Here is a 23,527-nt window from a genome sequence, read left to right on the forward strand (position 1 = left end):
TGACAAGCGCATAACACATACTGAACACGGATTAGCGAGAAACATCCACGCTCGCAATTTTGTCACCCCTCTCCCCCACCCACTGAGCGCTGTTTTGACCGGGAAAGATAATTTTAGCCACGCCCATGTTTTTTTATGGCGGAAAATATTCACGGCACTTTAAAATTCACATTTTTTTAGGTTTCATTTTATATTAAATCGGCGATCGCGAATATGCGAAAACAGATACCGCGAATAGCGGGGGTTTACTGTATTTAAGTAAACCCTTTATCAACACTGGTATTTATAAAATAAATATACTGTGAGTCCACAATGAATGAAATTTCTTCCTTACACTTTGTATAGAGGAAAAGTTGTAATTGCAGGCAGTTGAGCCTGCAATTAGATGTCCATTGTGTTCTAGGATCAATGAAGGTGCAAAGATATATTTAATCTTCATTTTCCAGATTTTGTCCTAGAAGACATTGGAGTTTGCCAACTAGGTCATGGATGTGAAGTGAATTGAAGATTCCCTTTGACTTTGATGCTGGACAAAGTGTGCTCTAGAACATGCACATTTTAAGTCTATGAAATTATTAATATTAGTCATGTGGTACAAGGAAACCCCTGGCTTCGGCTGCATCAACCAAAAAAAAATCCTTAACTACCCACAGGGTTAAATTATTCCTGTCATTAACAACTTACTGGCTAAAAGAAAACCCACAACCCAGCCTAAATTTCTTCTCCTGTAATTTGAATTTATGGCTCCTAGTTCTGGAATAAATTATAACAATGAAAATTTCATCTTATTAATTCATTTTACTATCTCTTCTCAGAGCATTACAAAACAGTAATGGCTAGCGAGTGACTCAATTCGATTAACTGATTCATCTAGCTGAATCACTGACTAGTGTTACTGAGCAGAGCCATAACTACCTATCTTCACACTACTATTAATAGGTAATGTGTCAGTGCTCCAGTTACAACAAAATGACTATATCAAACTATGTATATCATCACAAAATTTAAAATCTATGAAAAATATCTCATTAAGACAGAAAGCATTAGCATTAGTTGAGGCATATGATGCAAGAAAGCAAACTTATAGAGCATCAGCCAAAAAAAAAAAACAACCTTCCCATTCCACCCATATGGTCACTCCAAATGTTTGTCTAGTTCAGCCTTAAATTTATTTAAGCTATCAACTTCCACAACAACAGGCAAAATGACAAAACATCCAGAACTGCTGAATTAGAAATGTCTTTAAATTTCATCCCCACTTTTTTGTTTTTTTTTTTTGTTAAGCATGAAAACCTAATAAATTGGGGGAAAGAAAAAATCATTTATCCCAGGCTTTTCAAATTAGTCCAAAGCTGATTTTGCATAGTTGCAACTTTGGTTCCAAGTGAGAGAACATTCTTAAAAGAAGTAAAGGCAATCACCAAAAAGCATAGAAGTGTCTAAAATTATGTTTCTTAACCAAGAGCCAGGTGTGCTAAGTCTTAGAGACCCCCACAAAATTTCAGCAATGTCATACTGTTTGTCAACTCAGTTCACACAGCTGGAACTCCCTATAACTTTCAACAAAACTATTTTCTTTTATTTCTCCACTGAAAATTCCAGAAATCTGTTGGTTAGCATGTAAACAGGAAGAATGCAGTATCAAGTTAAGCATATTCTTGATAATTGAATGCACATGCTAAAAAAGAATTTTTAAAGTTAGTGGCACCTCTTGCATACAGTTATTGAAGTGCACAGACTTTACATTTTATGGTGATGGTTCCAACTGTTAATTCTCTGGCCTTCATAACATTGAAAAGTCTGGCTGGCATCAAACTGTTCAATCAAGCATACAGGTTTTTCAATTTACATATTATTTACTGATAGTGAAAATAATTCCCAAACAAGGGAGATGATAAAAAACATCAAAGCAGAAGTGCCTAAAGAGGGGGTTTATTTAAAAAAAAAAAAAGATTAAAAATGTTATTAATAAAAAATAAATGATGTTTTTACAGTTGTGTTCACAGCAGTTTGCAAATAAGCGTGGCATGAAGAAATGAACAATTTTGAATTATTTCTTGCTGATTTTTAATATTATAAATCAGATAGCTTTTTCCCCAAATACGTACATGATATATGCACTCAGTATTCACTAAATTGTGACCACCAACCTAATATAATGTTTGGCCACCATTTGCATGGATAACAGCCACTATCCACTTAGGCATAGCGGCCTCTGCAGACAAGTGGTCAGGAGAGGGAGTGCAGTAGCACACGCCACGCTATTTTGAGTAGACTGGGGTTCAAGCCCCTGACTGCTATATACGGTCGACATGCCAACCCCCACTGGACCAGCATGGCAGATTATGGTCCATTTCCTTCAACATGAATCATTGAGGAGGCTTCCATCCTGCAGTGGATTGAAAATGGCTGCAGCTTTACCATTAGATGTCTGAAGACATCTGTAACCATGCTGCCTGAAGGTTTTCCACAGTGTCGGAACAGACGATGGGTCCATTTCCAAACACCTCACTTCCTGTTCCAAACCATCCCAGAGGTGTTCATTTGGACTGAGGTCAAGTGAATTTGGAGGCCAATCAAGATAATACCTTCACTGTGTTCCTCAAATATTCATGCACCGTGCCAACTCGATGACACAGCACATTACCATCTTGGAAGATTCTGTTTCTGTCTACGAAAAAATGCAATGTGACAGGGTGAACAAGTGTGTGTGTGTGTGTGTGTGTGTGTGTGTGTGTGTGTGTGTGTGTGTGTGTGTGTGTGTGTGTGTGTGTTCAAAGTTAGTTTGTTATTTTGGAGCATTAGCAACTAAGGCCATATTGCTCCGGGAATATGCGGTGGTCATTCCCTTGACCTTTCCGCATCCTCCGTATTTGATGGTGACAGGCTCGAACCCCGGTCTAATCAAGAAGCGTGTGCTATGCACTGCTGCTCCTTCCCATCTGGCTACGGAGGCGCCCGTGTGTGTGTGTGTGTGTGTGTGTGTGTGTGTGTGTGTGTTATGGGGGTTTAGGGGTGCATAAGCTGCCGGGGCTATAGTGCACCTGGGTGAACATGGTCTCCTAAGGGCTACCAGTAGACCTCGCCAGTGAAATGCTGGTCCATACACATCAGGGGGTCCTACTTCTTGCCAGCAAAACGTGTCTCATATTAAATAACCACCATCACAGGCCTGGATAGTGGGCACCATGCACAAAGTGTGTTAGTTGTCTGATGGCACCAGGGGTTCCCCCCATCTCCGCATTGTGTACTCTGTTTATGTGACACAGAACTCTGTGGAGGCCGGAGATTTAAAAATTAAGTGTGTGGGGAATGGTTTGCTGTGTAGTTTATGTTCTGTTGTTTCTCTAACCATTCAGCCGATGGGCCCCTATTGGGACCCACCGTTGCCCACACTTTGCCATGAGGTTGGTTGGTAGTTGGTGGATTTTTTTGGTGAAAAGGCAACTTTGGCCATATTGCGCCTATTTATTAGAATTATGTGACAAAGACGTTGAAGTTTCTTAATTATGGTTTATATCTGGTTGAAATATCCTATTAGTTTTAAATAAGTAAATATATTCTCAATGTTGGAACTATCACCTATGATTTACGATAAAGTTAAGGAATCCTGGATATTTATAGGGAGATGGAAGACTGTTTGTCGTGCCATGTGGTATTGTAGACATTCTATAGGGAAATGTTTCAATGAGTTGACAAGAACAGTGGAGACATTCTGGAGGATTAGCTTTTGCGAGCAAGTACAAGTGTGTGTCCAATGTGCAGTCTTGTTAGAATGACTTCTTCATGCCGATCCTTACAGAGACTTGAATTCCACGCCCGAAGTTCAGGTTTTATTTGAAAAAGTTTATTATTTGGTTCATTTTGCCAGATTTGTGACCACTGAGTGTTGAGAATCTTTTAGATGATAGGTCTGTAATAAGGATGTGGAACATTGTAGAGCCTTAGGCTTATATTTGTAGAATTCTTTGCTGCTCGATCAGCACTTTCATTACCATCAATGCCTGCATGTCCTGGGATCCAACAGAAATTCGCTTGCCTTCTTTTGCTTTTTAGCTTCAAAAGATGAGCTTGTATCTGGTGAAGGATGGGATGTGATGGAGTTGTTTGTTTGTTATTTGGTTTTTAGGAGCATTAGCAACTAAGGCCATATTGCTCGGGGGATATGCGGTGGTCATTCCCTGACCTTTCCGCATCCTCCATATTTGGTGGACATGGGCTCGAACCCCGGTCTAATCAAGAAGTGCGTGCTACGCACTGCTGCTCCTGCTCACCTGGCTACAGAGGCGGCATGTGATGGAGTCTGCTTTTGTTGGAGAGAATGTATTGCACTAAGTGAATCGGTATATATGAGATGTTTCAGAAGAGGAGAGGATTCAATGTATTTTAAGGCTATTAGTATGGCAAATAGCTCAGCAGAATAACTACTGCATTCATTTGGGAGTTGCTGTGAAAGACAGTGTGTGGAAGGACCACTGCAGCATCCACTTGAGTATCTGTTTTAGAGCCATCTGTATATATTTGAAGATATTCAGAGAACTATGATGAGTGGGCTGCATGCATCTGTTTTATATTGACATTTGCAAGAATGCATTTTCCTCACTGTTAATAATAAGTGTCACAGTCAGGTGTGAAAGTTAATATTAACATAAATTAATATTAACACAAGCAAAGAACTAATAAAACTATGTACCAAGTCTATAAACAAAAGCCAAGCATTGCTGCAAAGCATTCAGTCAGAGTGCCAATACTGAATAGTTGTTAATTTCATGTGCCTTTACCTTTACGGCACTTCTTTGCCGACTGGTTAAGAATAAATGCTCATATGTGTTATGGCATTGTGCTTATGTGCCTTTTGAGTTCAGATATGAGTTGTGGCACATCACTTCTAGTATACGGTGATATGCAAAGGCAATGAACGTTAACTATCTGTCAGGGTATAGACTAAGTCTGTGAATTCGTAACATTACAAACTACTGAACATAAATATGTTCTGTTTTACTCTGGTACAACCATTGGTCACAGGAGTTTATAATCAACATCAACAATAAATACCATCGTCAGTCATATTTAGAAGTCATACAGGAATGAGCTACAGTCCTCTCCAACATGTGTGCACTTTTGCAACTGACCTTTCAGCTACATCAGGCTTATAGACAACTTCACAAATCCTGATTACAGCAACACTGCCTTTTTCATACTTCACTTTAAATAGGGCATATTTTTAAATACTGCAAGTTTTTTTATGCAACAATTTTTCATGTTCACAGGGGGATGTAAAAATTGAAACCAAAGCTACAGTACAAAAATGTTTCAATGGATGGTCCTATTTTCATATACAAGTAATCCACATTCAAAATTTTTAAAACTTAACCATTTATATGGCAGGACCCATTCTAAAGAGTTAAAACTAATGCTCAATATCCGAAATACTTAATCAGATTTTATTTTTAATTGTTAAATATATGTTACTGAAAGTGCTTTAACTATTGGTCATTTGTAGACTACTGTATCATATAAAAAATGTACACCTCTGTAATCTACACATTTTTATTTCAATTAATGTTTTTCACCTTTGAACTATGATTAGAACAATTATATTTTAATTAGTTATTAAATCAAAATTAAAATGCATCCTTAAAACTGTTATACTACACAAAGAACTAAACTGTGCCCAATTTATATATATATTACTAGATACTCCAAATCATACCTGTTTCTGACTGTGACCACATGAGCACCAATAATATGCCACACCACTGCTACACTTAAGTTTGATAGGTTGCTTGTCATACACAGTTCCTTTCTCCTTTAAATAGGAATCAACATTTATTTTGTCTTCATAAGTCATAAATTTGCTATCTGGAGGTGGTTTTAATTTCTTGCCACGATATTTATAAACCTATAATAAAACAAATAATCAAACACATTACTAATGCATAATTATGGGGTTCAACACAAAAATAAATCTGTCCAAATGCAGGAAGTTAGAAAACAGGAGGTAACTGAAACTCTAATAAAATCAAAATGTGATGCCACTACAAAATTCAGCAAATTAGTGTCCCCGATGTGTGTTCATTAGAGTGTCACTTCCTTTGCTATAGTCACCCATCTATAAAATAATAGTTAAACAGCAAAATAATTTTTTCCTGCAATTTTACACTGGCATTCTTATTCAATAAATGACATTTCTTTTTATTTTTGAAGGCATTAATACATTCTGTAAAAATGTAAATTACCAAGTGAACTGAATTTTATCTGTTATCAATACTAGGTGGTAGATGACTCTCATCAAACAGTGCAATACCACCACTTTGCTTATTGGCGGCTTGAAGTGGTGGAACCCATGTTTAGTCTCCAGAGCTAAGTTCCTGCCAACCCTTCCTCATCTCTTCCATCATGCAGTAGGACTGATGACTTTTGAGGTTACGATGAACTTCATAGCGAGATCCAATCTTCCTTACATTTCGAGTGTACAGCTCTAAAACAGCGTTCGCAGGCCGGCTACTAGTTACTAACGTTGGACCGAACCTATTAGTAACTCTTCAGGAAGCTTCAGGATCAGCTAGTGTATAATCTTGCTACCTCTACTCTGCCAGATGGTGACTGGAGGGAGTCCGATTAGTGTGTATGCATGGCACCATGTGTATGCCATATCCAAAAATTTTATTACTTCATACTGCATGTCCCCCCCCCCACTTTTTCTTACTATTGAATACACAATGAATTGTCAAACTAATAGAGTAAGCTTATCTGCGAAAAGATCTACATGTACTTTTTCAGACCGAATCTCGTCATCGGTTGATTCAACTACTGCTCATCTCAGTTTCCCAAATTATTCGCTGTATGATTCCTTTTGCCTCAAAGGTGGTACTCGTACATATGTCCGTTCTGATATTCACTGTCAGAGAGTTGGCAATTTGGAATCTTATCTTTTCGATCTTCTCTGGCTTAAAATCTCTCTATCTCATTCTGCCAAATTCATCTGCCGTCTCTACTGTTCTGCCAACTTCACTAATCACTTGGAGCTCTTTGACTTCTTCTCTTTGCAACTTTATTTTCTCCAGTCCAAATTTCCTAATAGTGAGGTAATTTTCCTTGGTGATTTTAATGTTCACAACTCCAGCTGGCTTCCTTTTCTAGTCACACCGACCCAGCTAGTCGAGATGCTGAGGCTTTTGCAATTACTAATGATCTTGCACAGATTGTTCATTTACCTATAAGAATACTGGACAATCCTAACCATACAGCCAACATGCTTGATCTTTTTCCCGCAAACGACCCTTCTAAATACACGGCTGAAGTGAGTGGTCCATTAGGCACCTCAGATCACAACTTGGTGATTGTCGCTTCTCCAATGGAGCCTTTATCTCATGGCTATTCCCAATTTCGTGTTGATTGGCATTACAAGAATGCAAAATGGGATGACCTGCAAGATTTCTTTTCTTTGGTCAGATTACTGTTTCAAAACTTCTGATGTCAACATTTGCTCAGATCATGTCAGTGAAATTATTCTTGAAAGAATGGAATCCTTTATTCCACACTCCGCTTTAAAATCTCGTCCTCTATTACACATTTATTGGAAAACCAAGGTTTTCCAATAAATGTGCTAAGGCTGTTCAAGAGAAGAACGTTGCAAATCACAATTGGCTTGTTTCCAATTCTTCACTTTCATTTTCTGCCTACACAAAAGCTCAGAACAATTGTAAAGCAGTTATTAATCAGTCCAAAACTAGATTTTGAACAGACTAAAAGTAGAAAGCTTGATTCTTCCCTAATGGTAGCCGAGCATTCTGGTCTCTTGCCAAAGCTATTGGCCGCAACTTTTGCCCATCTCTGCTCCCACCTCTGTCAAAACCAGATGGTTCTGTTGTCACTTCAGTCAAGGATAAAGCTGACCTGCTAGCATCCCATTTTTCTTCCAACTCATGTATTAATGATATTATTATTATTAGCCATAAGGTGCAATGAAGCCTGAGGCTTATGCTGCACCAGCCAAAAAAGTTTTTAAAAAATCAGTGTTACCCTGAGAGAGAGAGAGAGAGAGAGAGAGAGAGAGAGAGAGAGAGAGTTGTTGTTGTTTTGGTTTTTAGGAGCATTAGCAACTAAGGCCATATTGCTCCGGGGATATGCGGTGGTCATTCCCCGACCTTTCCGCATCCTCCGTATTTGGTGGTGACGGGCTTGAACCCCGGTCTAATCAAGAAGCGTGCGCTACGCACTGCTGCTCCTTCCCACCTGGCCACGGAGACGTCTTGAGAGAGAGAGAGAGAGAGAGAGAGAGAAGTAGAGGGGAATCACCATGAAAGCAAGAAATAGAAGAATGATGATATCCAGCTCAGGAGACCCTGGGTTTGCCAAGCCCATACTCACCAGATGTGAGCTCCTGGGGGTGTTGGTAAAACACCTGCCACCATTCCCAACATGCTCCATTCAATGCCTCCTGCGGTCTTCCATCATAAGGATGTCAGAAAGATTTTGACGAATATTGATGCTAAGAAAGCTCCAGGTCCTGATGGTATTTCTCCACGTGTTCTCAAAACCTGTGTTCCTGAACTTACTCCTGTTCTTTGTCGCCTTTTTTTTCACTTTCTTATTCCAAAGGTATTTTTCCTTCTGCTTGGAAATTTGCTCACATCCAGCCAGTTCCTAAAAAGGGTGACAAATCCCTTCCATCCAATTATCATCCATTGTAATTACTTCTACTCTTTCTAAAGTAATGGAGAAATCAATCAGCCGCCAACTCTTAAACTACCTAGAAACCTTCCATCTGATCTACAATAGCCAGTATGGATTCCATCAGGGTCAATTCACTGGTGATATTCTGGCTTGTGTTACTCATTTATGGACAAATTCAATGGAAAAGTTTGGTGAAACACAAGCAGTTGCTCTTGACATCTCAAAGGCTTTCGATCGTGTTTGGCATAAAGGTCTTTTAAACAAGCTTCCATCTTATGGTTTGCCAACTGTTCTTTGTAATTGGTTATCCAGTTTTCTCTCTGCTCGCTGACTGAGGGTGATGTAGATGGCTCTCTGTCTTCTAACTTCTCCACTAATGCTGGTTTTCCCCAAGGTTCAGTTCTTTCCCCCACTCTTTTCCTCTTGTATATTAATGACCTTCTCCATTGACTGGAAAGCCTATCCATAGTTTTGTCGATGACAGCACATTGCACTCCACTTTCTAGTTTGAGAAACCTTGCCTTGCTCAATCAACTTCAACTTCTCGAATATCCGCTACCAATTCCTTAAATGCTGATCTCCAGGTAATTCTCCAGTGCGGCAATGACAACTCAGTTGATTTCAATCTTTCTAAAACTCAGTCTTGTCTTATATCTGGCAAAAATTATTCTTCTTCTCCTATGCTTATCTTTGGTGACACTCCGATTTCTAGGCAAAATGATATATCTCTTTTGGGGATTACCCTGACTTCTAGTCTCTCTTGGCATAAGAGGAAGCAATATTACAAATATTGCTTCCTCTGCATCTAAAAAACTTGGTTTTCCCTTTCGCTCTAGGCGTTACCTTTGTTCCAAACAGCTGTTCACTCTGTACAAATCGAAAATCCGCCCTACCATGGAATATTGTTCCCACATCTGGGGCGGTGCCCCCAAAACCTCTCTCAGGCTTCTAGATTCCATTCAGAAGAGGGCAGTTAGGTTAATTAATGACTCCTCTCTAGCACATATATGTACTATTTCTGCTGCATGCCTTTTTTACAGATACTTCCACGGGCACTGTTCTTCTGAATTAGCTTCTATAATTCCCACTCTCTCTTTCAAAACAGTCAGAACATGTGCCACCAACATCCATTTACTGTCCAACTTCAAACTCACAGAACCAACTTTTCATCTTCCTCGTTTATTCATTCAGCTGCCATTTTCTGGAACAACCTTCCTTCATACGTATTTCCTGAAAACTACAGTTTACAGAAGTTCAAGTCTAATGTCAACAAATATCTTCTTATGTCTTCTCAACCTCCAACTCAAGCACGGTACTAAGTACTATAGGTTCTAATACCTCTCATGTTTGCGGTTTTCATAAAAAAAAAATATTCATTTATTACAAAGTTCTTTTTCACCCTGTGAGAAATAAATATTGTGATTTTGTATGATTAGTACAAATCTTGGTAGAGCTGTCCGATTATTACTCCTATTACTGCCTCTGGCCACCTGGCCCCTACTTCCTGAAGGATGGCACTGACTTGTTAGAAACTAGTTTTGTGTAAAAACAAAAGCAGTTTATGGTAGCTACAATGTCAAGTGCACTCAAAGAAATATATCTTTCTGAAGGATGAGTTGTTAAATTAACAAAAGAATAAAAAGTTTTTCTAAGTTGTTTATGCAAAGGCTGCACTCCCTCGCTCTCCACGGGAATAAGGTCAGTTGGAATTGTTACCCCAGTTCAGAGTCTTTTGCTACCGTATACAGCAATCTATTTTTCATCCCTTTACCTACTTTATCTACAATACTGAAAAACCGAAAAAGACTTGAAGTGCATGACGATGGAGCAGCAATAAAAAACAGGAAACGAATTCGTGGTGCAAAACACAAGGAGCTTGAAACAAAACTTTTTGAGTGGTACCAATGCGTGCATCTAATTTGCCATCTAATTTGCCAAATGTGTGCATCTAATTTGCCAATATAAGGTCCGATTTTGCAAGAAAAGGCAAATTATCTAGCTCAGCAACATGGGATTAGTGACTTCAAATGCAGCAGTGGCTGGCTCCAAAGATGGAATAACTTGGTTTCGACAGGAATAACTTGGTTTCGCGAAATGTTTGCGGTGAGTCTGGATTAGTCGACAAAGAAAAGGCTACAGACTGGTTGTGTTCTGTACAGTCCATTCTTGAAAAATATGAGGCAAAGGATATATTTAATCTTGACGTGACAGGTTCATTTTATAATTTGCTGCCAAACAAAACACTTGCTGTTCAAGGAGTCTTCTGGTGGAAAATTTAGTAAACAAAGACTCACTGTTCTGTTATGCTGTAATTCGGATGGCAGTACAAAACTATGCCCACTTGTGATTGGTAAATTTTCTAAGTCAAGATGTTTTAAAGCAGTGAACCAACTTCCCTGTGATTATGAGGCTAATAGAAGTGCTTGGCTTACGGTCAAAATTTCAGTCTTAGTTATCAAAAGTGGACAGAAGAATGGCTTCAGAAAAAAGGAATATTTTGATGATTCTAGATCGTTGTACAGCACATTCTGCCACGACACTTACGTATTTTCCGGCTTATAAGACACACGGACATACAAGACGCACCCTAATTTTGGCCACATATTTTGGAAAAAATAATAACCCTTCTATTATCCTTCGATACTGTTTACGGTGAAACTAAGAAGTGATCTTTTACCGACTGATGTAAACAAATATGGTGACATGGCATGATACGGGACGTAATCAGGGGGTAGGTATTAAAAATAAATTAAATGGAGTTACATTTATTTTTTTTAAATTTTTTTATTAAATGGACTTACAACATGGAGTTTTTATTCAATTCATAAAACACAAGAAATTTTTTAAAACATTTATTTGTTTTTAAAAATTTAAAAACATTTATTTGTTTTTAAAAATGAAATCATAATATTCAAGATATTCAATGTCACCATCGTCCATGTTATGAGTGATCTCTGAGTCAGATGAATCTGTTTCCTCATGCAAAAGGTCGTCTTCCGTGCCGTCAAGAGCATTGGTTATGCCACACTTCTTAAATGATCGTACTATTGTCTCCATTTTAATTTCATTCCAAGCATTTTTTAACCCACTGGCAAACCTGTACAATGGTAGGTCTTTTGATGCACCCTGTTGATGTTAGTTCATGCTGTGGAAGCATCATCTATTTATTCCATTCTTCACGCATGTAGTCCTTGAAAGGCTTATTTATTGATACATCCAGGGGTTGCAATTGACCCATTAACCCTCCAGGAAATTTATAAAAAAAATTATTGATAAAGAAAATAATAATAATAAAATTAAATACGGTAATACATTTTTCTCAAAATAATGGTATACGCTTGGGTAAATGTTCAACCAATAATGAAATGTTTGTTTCTGAAAAAAGCTGACAGAATACAAATATGACAAATACAAATACGACTGAATACTAAGACAAATACGGGCATCACTTTCTCTTTGTAAAAGACGGTTGGAATTGAAAAAATCCCGATCCAGTCTAATTAGCCCGCCATACCATAAAAGCGCGAGATCATATTATAGAGGAAGCAAACACATGGGAAAATGAAACAAGTTTTTACTTACGTCTGATTGTGAGATTCATATCACGCAGATTTCAACAAATTTTCCACGAAAAAAAGATTACTGGTATGTATTGTTGCCATAGATTGTAACCACTGATAATTGTTAAAAATATATTTCAACAGATAAGTCAAGTAAAATTGGTGTGAATTTCAAAGGGAAGTTTTCAGAACTCAGTTTACTGGCACTGTGTCATCAAAAGTGCATTGCCGGTAGTCTTTAGGCCTAATCTGATATTGACCATATAAGACGCAGGGTAATTTTCCGAGTATTTCTTCGCGGAAAAAAACCACATCTTATAAGCCGAAAAATACGGTAAGTTGACAAATATATGGCTGTTGTTTTTATCCCCCAATACCACCAGTTTAATGCAACCACTGGATCAAGGCATTATTTATAACCTCAAGAGAGCATACAAGCCCGCCTGATAAGGTACTTGATCCGCAACATAGGAGGGAACAATTTGCAGCCAAACTGGAATGTCTTGGATGCTATCCATAATCTTGTTATTGCTTGGAACAGTATCGCATCAAGTGTAATAATCAACTGCTTCAGAAAGAGTGGCTTTGGAGAGAATATCACAGAAAAAACATGTCCAAGAGTCGAATGTGACAGCAACATTGAGAAATGGAGGAATTTGAAGGCGCATATGGATTTCGTTTGCAAATTTGAAGAGTTTGTGAAGGTGGATGATGAAGTTGCTACCACTGGAATGCCAACACTAGAAGGGCTACTGAGCACCAAACAAAACGATGCTTTTGTTACCAGTGCCAACAAAAATGAAAAAGATGCCCAAAATGCATTGAACATAATAGAGAATATGTTGGCCTGCAGTAACATTGATAAAGAAACACTTATTGCATTTGATAATGTCTGTACTGTAGTTAAAAATGCATACAGGACAAAAAAAACTGTGCAAACATTGGATTCTTTCTTTAAATTAGATTAATTTATTAAAAAGTTAATGGTTTGTATGTCTCCGTTTATATTAAGATTGTAATTCTTTTTACTGTGATACTAAAATACTGTATATATCAATATATATACTGTACAATATTTTCATTTCTGTTAATTGCTTTTTTCTTAGTTTTTCTTACAAATAAAATAGAATCTTTAAAAAATATGCTATTCCTATTATTGTATTGTTAGACAAGGCTTTTGTTTTTATTTTATTTTATTTTTATTTTTTTATTTTATTAATTTAAATTAATTTAAATTAATAAATTATTAATAAATATGATATTATTATTATTTATTATTCTTAGATATACAGTGAGTAAAAAAAAAAAAAAAACAATAAAATTAACACTTTTGGGGGACCTCATTATTACAAAACGTGAAAATTTATGTCCCTTGAACTTTGTATTAACAAGATTCAACTGTACTTAGCTTTTGACTTTTCCTCCTCTATTCACATCCACTGGGCCCCATGAACCATTGTTAAAATATTTCCACAAAATGTGACTTTTAGGTATGTTTGCCAGCAGGCAATATAATTAACTTTTCACCACGTCAACCTGTATATTACATTGAACTCTTCATAGAGTTCAACACAAGTTACAGCAATAGGTCTGTGTTACAGGCCTCTTTATGGCCCAGTTCATCGGCCAGCAACACTGATAGCTTAAAAAACAGGCTGGTTCACATGATCAGCCTCCCTGCACTCTCTGCTGCTCAGTGCATCTTGCAGTAAAAAGGAGCCTGCTACTCTCTCGACTCTCCACTGCCCAATCAAGCCAGCAACTGCTGACTGCCTCTGCTTTATCCAGTCTTTCTGAGACAATAACTATAAGGGACATACTGTACGTGACTCACGTTTTGGCCAACATTTGGTTGGTGGCAGAAGAGCATATAACCTAGAATACACTGACATGCAGATGTCAGTGTATTCTTGATGCTATCTGCAAGTTCTGACGTGTCTGGTTGCAAAGTTGCCATAAGTTATATGCTCTAAGCACAAACCATTTTGTAATGAAAGATCTGAAGAAAAAGCAGTGTTCTGTTATATGCAATTCTGTGTGGTATGAAAAATATTGGGTGTTTACAGAGACAAGTATTTGAAGAGAACTATAATGGTTATTCTGCCTACAGAATAACCATTCCCAGACTTATCAAGAAACTGCTTCAGGAATAGTTCATTGATAATGCAGGTGTACATATACTTTGAGAGATTATTTTGAAAAGTACCGACCACTGGCAGATCTCAGCAACAAAGATTAAAAATCAGGGTTAGTCCATTCCACAAATTAAATGATCAACCTGCATATTTTAATACATTACAGAAAGCACAAGGTCATCAAATATCCTTGAACTAGTTTTCAACAAGGATCTAAGCAGTATCAAAAATATGACAATTCAGAGAGCAATAGCAGGGAGTGATCATAAAGTCACTGAATGGGTAGCAACTAATGAAATTTAAGTGGTCAAAGGGAAAGGGCAGGGTTTTAATTACAAGAAGAGGGTCTATGGTAGACTCAGGTATTACTTGAGCTCTACTCTATTAACTAGAATTGGATTATGCAGTATCATACCAATGCATTATGGGAAGTATGTTTTAATAGCAGCAAATGATGCAAGAAAGCAAACTTATAGAACACCAGCCAAAAAAAAAATAAATAATAAATAAAACTTCCCACATTATGTCTGCCCCCTCCAACAGTTTGTCTAGTTCTTCCTTCAATTTATTCAAACTACCCACCTTCAACAGTACCAGATGGCAGTTTGTTCAAACAATCAACCATCATCTAATGGAAGGCATTTTTCAGCACATCTGATCAGCAATCATCCTTCCTAAATTTGAATTTTGCCCCCATCCTCCATGTGTAGTCCGAGCAAGAGGAAGAATGCCATCAGCATGTGCTTGCTCAATCCATTCAAAGGCTTAAATTTTTTAATACCCGATATCCAGAAACTGCAACGAGCAAAAATAGTCTTTCTTAGTAAGATAAACCTTTTGTTCCCTTCACTGGGCATTGCCCTTCCCACACCCATTCCAGATCCACATCCTTCATAAGGCCTCCAGATCTATATACAGTACTGAAGACAACACCCAACAAATGCCTTGTACAATGATACTCGACTCTATTCCTTCAGGCAAAGCTCCAGCATATCACTGATGGTGCCAGCCACAAGCATGTTCAACCTGTTCTGTCGAACAGGATCTCACACTCAAATGGTCAAAACAATATTGTTGATTAATGTATTAAATATTATTTGTATTTAGAATTTTTGTTCAGCATAATATAAAGTTATTTATTTTTGTCTTATCTACTGTAAAATTTGAAAAATTAAAGAAAAAAATCACTATTACTAAAACATGCAGCATAAGTTTTGCACAGGACCTTAGGGTTCTGTGCAAAATTCAAGAATTACTTGTAGGGGCCCTGCAAGTAATTCTTTAACAGGGCCCTGCAAATTTTGGGGCCGGTTCTGATCACTGACAAAACCCAATGAGCTATCCTGGCAACCTGTCTCCACTGCTCAGAGAACTTCATGACTACACAATTAGTGCCAGGTCTTTTTCATTGTCCACTACCTTGAGTGTGATACTACACAGTTAGTACCACACTCAAGAATAACCATTCTCAATAATCAACTACCGGATAGCTAAAGGCAAATTTCCATGCATCTGTCTTGCAATCATCCTTTTTCAATTGGAATTTATTGCCCTCTTATGTATAGTCTGAGCAAAAAGAAGGATTCCATCAGCATTTAGATCTGATTAAATCAGTCAGATCTCCTTTCAAGAGCCTAGTTTTCAGATGCTGCAGTTTGCAGAAATGAAGTCTTTCTTCAATTCCCTCTCCCTAATCTCGCCGGTCTGAGCAAAAGGAAGGATTCCATCAGCATCGAGACCTTACTGAATCCATAAAAGTTTTAAACACCTCAATCAGATCTGCCCACAGGTGCCTAGTTTTCACCCACTGCAGTTTACAGAACTGAAGTCTTCAGTTCCCTTCCTAATCTCATTGCTTGTCTCTGCATCACTTCCAACAGATCAATGTCTTTTCTAAAATGAAGCTTTCAGACTTGTATGCAGCACTCAAGATGTGGCCTCACCATTGCCATATGCAATTTGATAATCATTTCTTTATCTGTGCTGCAAAATTCTTCTATATCACTGGCAAATCCCCATGAACTTGCCAATCAGCCTGTTTGCACTGCTCAGAGAACTTCATACATGACAGCATAATTACCCCAGTGTTTTGTCATTTTGTGCATTTGTCAATGCTAAACTTCAGTTACCACTTCTAAGCTCATCTGCCTAATTTGTTTAGGCAGATGAGCTTAGTTAACCAGCATACCCTGGTTACTGTCATTAACCACCATATGTATCAATCTGCAAACTTAACATATTTGTCACCTTATAAGATGCTGCAGCACGGAAGACATCCTAATTTTGGAACAGTAAATTTAAGAAAAAAAAAACTTTTGAAAAAATTTTATGTTAATACAATGGAAATTTAAAATTCAATAAAAATAAAACCCAAAAGCCAATAAAGAAATATATAGGATTATTACTCTTATTATTTTAGTATAATTCAACTTCAGATTCATTACTGATTTGATCATCATTATCCCCAACATCATCATAATCACCATTATCCTCTTTAAGCAGTAATTAATGGTGCCAGCTATTGATTAGGGATTAAATGTATCACTGGAATTCACTTGTTATTCCAACAACAGCATGATAATTACTGAAAAGTGTACTAATGCATAGTAGTTAACTACTAAATGTTAACTCTCTGCTTTGCACATGTGCTGTATCACCACTTTCGGCTTCTAAGACGCAGGGTGATTTTTTAAAGGTATTTATAAGGGAAAAAAGTGCGTCTTAAGCTGACAAATACGGTAGATATTAAGCCTGACATTCCTTTATCAACATCATGGATGATGATGCTGCTGCTGCTGCTCAGCATCCATTTACTGTCCAATAGTTACATATTGCACTGATGCTGACTGCAAAGTAGTTTGGAAAAGAATGGGCACAAACTAAGCAAGCATCTATGAGACAGAGTGGAGTGACTTTATGAGAATTTAAATAAGAATCTAGAGGTTTGAGAATGGTTTTAGGAATACCACCTAAGATATGGGAACAAAATTCATGGAAAGATAGATTTGAGATTTGTAAAGAGCGAATAGTTTTTTAGAAAAAAAAATTTAACTCTGAGAATGAAAAAGAAAACACAGCTGTCAGGGTAATCCCTTATAGAGATTAGGGATTTTGTCTAGAAATCTGTGTCATCAAAGGTAAGCATAGGAGCAGTACACTCTTTTTTACACGCAATAAATTTTGGACTGAGTTTTATAAAATCTGTAAAATAAAAAATAAATGAGATGCACCTCCACCAATTTTTTTTTTTTATTTGTAAAAAATTTTGATGTGATAGAGCAAATTTCAAATAACTTTCTAAATTTCTATGAAAAATGAGCTCATGTTACTTATCAGCAGTAAAATATCAGAGAATGTTTCTTAAAATGCAGATCAGTATGTTCTGGAATACAGAAACAGAGAACCCTTTATCACTGTTTTTCCTTTTGGTCTAGGTGATTTATCCATGAAAAAGTTACCCAAATTGTAACTTTTTGTATACGATAGGCATTTTGTATATTATCTTGTATATATATATTTTTAATAATACATAAAATGCATTTACTTATGTGTATTCCACAGATTTAACTAGGTGTGTATTAGTTATTCACTGCTCTTCACTACTACTAGTATGCACAGTCTAACATAATATATGCACTACAGATTACATCATGTCTTAGTATACATATTGCTCTGGCAATGGCACTAGCCCATAAATCCACATACTAAATTTAAAAACTGCAGTTAATCTTTATTGTATTGCCATATTTTCTAAATCCATACCGATTTCATATATTATGTCTCTCTGTGTGTGGGTTGTTTAATTTATTTTCCTTTGCACAAAAGTAGTTTAACTTTGTTAAGTCCATTTTGGAATAATAATAAAAAAAAAAAAAAAAAGAGAAAGCACAATTTCTGTACACACCATGCTTTGCTTGTGTTGTTGATTTATGATTAACCTTGAATCAGGTGTGTCAAGAGTCCCCACCCCTTTGGATACCACTATTGTTTGAAGCATACTATTGCAGTTTAGAGTGAATGAGGTTAGGGAAGGATTGAGCAGTACATTATAGGGAAAAGACAAATAATCTCTTTAAATATTACTTCAGTAGAGTAAGTATTTTGTTGGGGTACTAGATGGATGTCAATCTCTGTCTGCATTATATTGAAACACTTTTATGAAAAAGGTGAGTTTTATTTGAAAGTTATCTCAGCAAAATTCTCATTAAGCTATAATAAAGAATTTACTCTGTTTGATAGTCTGTTGGTTGCTATCTGTGTATAATGTTATTTCTTCATAATTAAGACTACATTCAAGTACAGGAAGGAAGGAAGGATCAATTATTAAAAGTATTCAGTATCTGTGAAGAGAGGAGATAGGCTGCTTAATTTCTACATCAGTTTGTTTTCTGATTTTGCTTTGAATTTTGTTTTGGAAAACCAAAAAAGGGGTGGGGGACTTCATGAACTGTATGGAATGCAAGTTTTTTTATATTTAAAATTTTTTTTTGTTGAAAATTAAGGTTAATGTCTTGTGGGGGTGGGGGGCAGAATTTGTAGTTTTGCCTCTGGGTGATTCCATGTCAAGTGACCTAATTTTGAAGATGGTCCCTGCCCGACCATCTTCAGTTTTGTTGAAACTTGGTGTAGATGTTTAAACAGATTTCCAAAGAAGCTGTGCAAAAATTTCAGTTCAAAATATAGTATGCTTGAGGCACCAGCACCTTTTTGTGGAGGTCATATGTGTTACGCAGAGCAAATCACAAAAAATTTTCAAAGTTTTAAACATTACTGTTGCACGACATTGAGAGGTAGTGGTCTGAAACTTGGTATACCTAATTAACTTTTGGCAGAGAATCAAAACGTTTGGTGTCCAGGCTCAAAAACCTTCACATTTTTTACAATGCGATCTAAAACTGGCACCAAAAATTTGTTGTGACAAATTTAAGCAAGACTTTTTAAAATAAAAACCTTTAGTACCTTCTTCTTTGGGCATTCCATTTAACATCAGCATGAATTCAGCCTAACTAAATATGAGCTCTTATACTTGTTTGCTGGCTGAGATATTTTCCTTCAAAGATAAACTCAAAATTTGAAAGTCAAAATTGATCTATCTTTAGGGGCAAATATCTTAATGTGGGACACCTTCAATTCTCTCATTTTTGCCACCATTGGAAAGAACAGGTTTTAAGCAACAAGAATCATGGTTTTTCAGTTTTTTGTCTTGCTACTTAAAGCCTAAAAAAAAATGGCCTTAAACATTTTATATTTTCCACATAATATTTCCATACTTATTTGATGGTGAAGTTTCACATCTCAATAAGGACAGAACTATTGCATTTACAAGAGTGAAATTTTCTGCAATGACTCTACCCTTTGGTTTAAGGAGAAAGGATACATTGCCAATGCACAAAAAGATCTGTATTTTTTTACAATGCTTGAAACTGCAACAGAATTTATTCAAAACACAATACAATTTGAAATAAGCAAGTAGGGTGAAGATATTGAATCACTGCTTCATAATGGACTGGAATTTTTCATTGATGGTTGATATTACTACTTCAGGCAAACTATACTGTCACCCCCATTGTTTTTGTTTTTGGAGCTGGAAGATTGGCAATAATTTGTTGTTCAGGAATTGAGCAGACATCTTGTCTAGCAGGCCAGTAAAATGAGCAAGCTGTTCCATGAGGATGCATGAAATTTACCAATATTATTATTATTACTAGCCATATAGTGCAAGGAAGCCTGAGGCTTATGCTGCACCAGCTAAAAAAAAAAAATTTCCGAGTCACCCTGAGAAAGAGAGAGAGAGAGAAAAGTAGAAGGGAATCGCCAAGAAAGAGAAGAATGATGATATCTGGCTCAGGACCCTGGGTGTGCCAAGCCCATACTCACCAGGTGTGAGCCCCTGGGGTATATACATCATGTTCTTCAAATGAAATTTCACAAATATTTCCAATCCACCAATTATTGTCATAAATATGGGCAATGTATTGGCCAGGTTGTAAATTAACAATTTGCACATATTGAATATTGGTTTCACTAGTCTGATTTATATGAGCTACAAATGGTGTGTCATTTGATACTCTGCAAACACGAATCTATCTTGCACAATAGAAATGAAGTGATGATTTTCTCTTGTTTCAGCAATAGTATGACCATCTATGAATCTTTTCTCTTGAAATGGCCTTACTTGCTCAATTTCCTCTTCAGAAACAAAACAGAATTTTAATCCAGTCACATGCTTGTCACAAAATTCGAACACGTTTCTTGGTGTCAAGATTTGGTTTTCAATTGGGCGTTGGAGACTTGCACGTGTTGCCAATCATTTTATTGTTCCACCAATTCCATCACATGGTGACTTGCCATGGCTAGTGCCAAAGAAATTCCATTCAGCATCGATATCAAAATCCTTCTGATGACGATACAAGTTAATAAAATTGTTGAAATTCTTGTATTGAGCTGCAGAACCATCACTGAAGTAGTAAATGTGCCTGATTTCTTTCATGAAACTTGAAATATTCAATTAAGTTGATTAGAAAAACATGCACTGTAATTGTGTCATGTCAAAGGGAAGGGAGTCACTGATTATGCAGAAACTTGTATTCTAAGTTCAACATCCTTGTAATAAATGACAAATGGATGCAATGTAACCTGGCTATTCTCCCAGTGGAACCTTTGAACAGCAGCTTGCACAACAAATGAATAATTTTCTGCAAAATCTATCAAGATGACCAATTCTCCTATCATTAGACTTTCCTTTGTTGACTTCAAATGGTAGCTTTGATGTTTAGCAATGTAGTGATGACAGGAAAGGTTAAATATCTTTGTACTCAACTCTTCAATAAAATCTTCTGTTGTTAATTGCTTTGTGTCCAGTGTATCTCTGTCAGTGTGTATGCATTGCTTGAACTCAATACCTTCTGGTTCATTGTTTTCAAAAATATTCTCTAGAAACTTTTTATAATTAATCTATTCCTGGACATTTTTCACACTGATGAAGCATACAACCTTTTGACTCCAAATCACAGACTGTTCATCAGTTTTTTTGGAATTCAAGAATGTTCTGAAATTCTAGAATATTCTGGAATTCTATAATATTTCAGAATTGTAGGATATTCTAGAATTCTTGGGTATTCTTCTAGAATATACTCTATTTCTAGATTATTCTAAACATTAGACAGGATTAAGGAAGTGTTCTGCAACAAAAAAATCTCACAAAATAACAATATGGCACATAAAACTACTTTATGTTTAGGCTTAATTTTAAGGCCTTAAGTGCAAAGACACAAAATAGATAAACCATGATCCTTGTAGCTGAAACTCTGCTTTATCCAGTGGTGGTAAAAAATGAGAGAATTGAAGGTGTCCCACATTAAGATATTTGCCCCTTAAGATAGGTCAAATTTGACTTTCAAATTTTGAGTGAATCTTTGAAGGAAAATATCTCAGCCAGAAAACAAGTATAAGGGCTGATATTTAGTTAGGCTGAATTCATGCAGTTGGTAAGTGGAATGTCCAAAGGTTTTTATTTCAAAGTTATGACTTAGAAAAATCTTTCTTAAATTTGTTGTGACAAATTTTTGGTGCCAGTTTTAGACCGCATTGTAAAAAATGTGAAGGTTTTTGAGCCTGGACACCAAAAGTTTTGCATTCTCTGTCAAAAGATAACTAGGTATACCAAGTATCAGAGCACTACCTATCACCGTTGTGTAACAGTAACACTTAAAACTTTGAAAGTATTTTGTTATTTATTCCACATGACACAAGTGACCTCAAAAAAAAAATAAGGTACTGGTGCCTCAAGCATACTATATTTTGAACTGAAATTTTGCAAAGCTTCATTTGAAACCTGTTTAAACATCCACACAAAGTTTCAACAAAACTGAAGATGGTCGAGCAGGGACCCCTAGGCCACTTGACATGGAATGACCCCTCTGCAATTTTGTGTTTTCTCAATTTTACATAAGCTTTTATACTATTATGATCCTGAGCACATTACCTAAAAATGTCATGCATATTTTGCATTCGGCATCACGATCAAGGCATGCAGTTTTTTTGGGTTTTTTTTTTTAAATAACCATTTCATCGAATATTTTTGTTTAAAAAAAATAAAAATTACATGTAGGCATTCTACTGAATAGAGAGAAAATAAGCTGTTTTATACTAGATTTTATCAATAATTATAACAGGCTTTTTGCTTGATTATTTAAGACAAGAAAAAAAAAAAGTAAGTAGTGCATGAGCAAGAACTGTAATAAAGCATCATCACATTGATGCTTTATTACAGTTCTTGCATTTTGACAGTATCAAATGTACCGTCAAAATGCAAGAACTGTAATATGGCTGTAATGCAAGAAATGTAATACGCAGACATTCTCTCATATGCCAGATAAGCTGTACTTGCTACCTGCGGGTCTAAAATGTTGATGGAACTGACATTTGGGTCACATTCAAGTCAAGTGGACTCGGCGAAGTCCGGACGGTCTGTGACAGCCAAATCCTCTGCTTGCACCTTCAGGTTGGTGGGACTGTTAGTAATCCTGGGTATAACCCCCATCTGCATGCACACAGTGGGTAACCACCACCCAGGTGTAAACCAACGTAAGCGGGGGTCGAGGCATGGCACACACATCACATGGAGGAATGCCGCCCCTCTACATTACCAGGCAATGCTAGGTGGTAGATGACTCGTCAATCACTGTAATACCACCACTTTACTTATTGGAGGCTCGAAGTGGTGGAACCCATGTTTAGTCTCGTGAGCTAAGCTCCGGTCAACCCTTCCCCATCTCTTCCAACATGCAGTATGATTGATGTCCTTTGAGGTTATGATGATCACCATGGCGAGATCAAAACTTCCTTACATTTCGAGGGTACAGCTTTAAAACGGTGTTTGCAGGCCGGCTGCTGGTTAGTACACTGGACCAAACCTATTGGTAATTCTCTAGTAGGCTTCTGGATCAGCTAGTGTATAATCTTGCTGCCTCTACTCTGCCAGATAGTGACAGGAGGGAATCCAAGTAGTGTGTATGCGGGTGGGAGGGACATTGTCGAGGCCACGTTATGTCAAGGATCTGGGTATATTCTTACCACGTGTATGCCATATCCAAAAATTTCATTACTTCATACAGGATGTTTCCCCCCCACACACTTTTTCTTACTATTGAA

At 36.9% G+C, this 23,527-nt stretch overlaps 1 protein-coding gene across 2 annotated transcripts in view; it reads right to left on the minus strand.

Annotated features, from left to right (window-relative positions):
* LOC150091160 (uncharacterized) overlaps positions 1 to 23,527 on the minus strand; it is a 75,224-nt gene that overhangs the window by 48,641 nt on the left and 3,056 nt on the right. For both annotated transcript variants that reach the window (XM_090382319.1, XM_090382310.1), the window contains exon 2: positions 5,714 to 5,902. In XM_090382319.1, coding sequence (XP_090238445.1) covers positions 5,714 to 5,902 — 189 coding nt within the window. The remainder of the gene's footprint in view (positions 1 to 5,713; positions 5,903 to 23,527) is intronic.

The sequence above is a fragment of the Mastigoproctus giganteus genome, chromosome 1 (assembly GCF_048544385.1).
Source record: "Mastigoproctus giganteus isolate SK-2022 chromosome 1, ASM4854438v1, whole genome shotgun sequence".
Lineage (NCBI taxonomy): Eukaryota > Metazoa > Arthropoda > Arachnida > Uropygi > Thelyphonidae > Mastigoproctus > Mastigoproctus giganteus.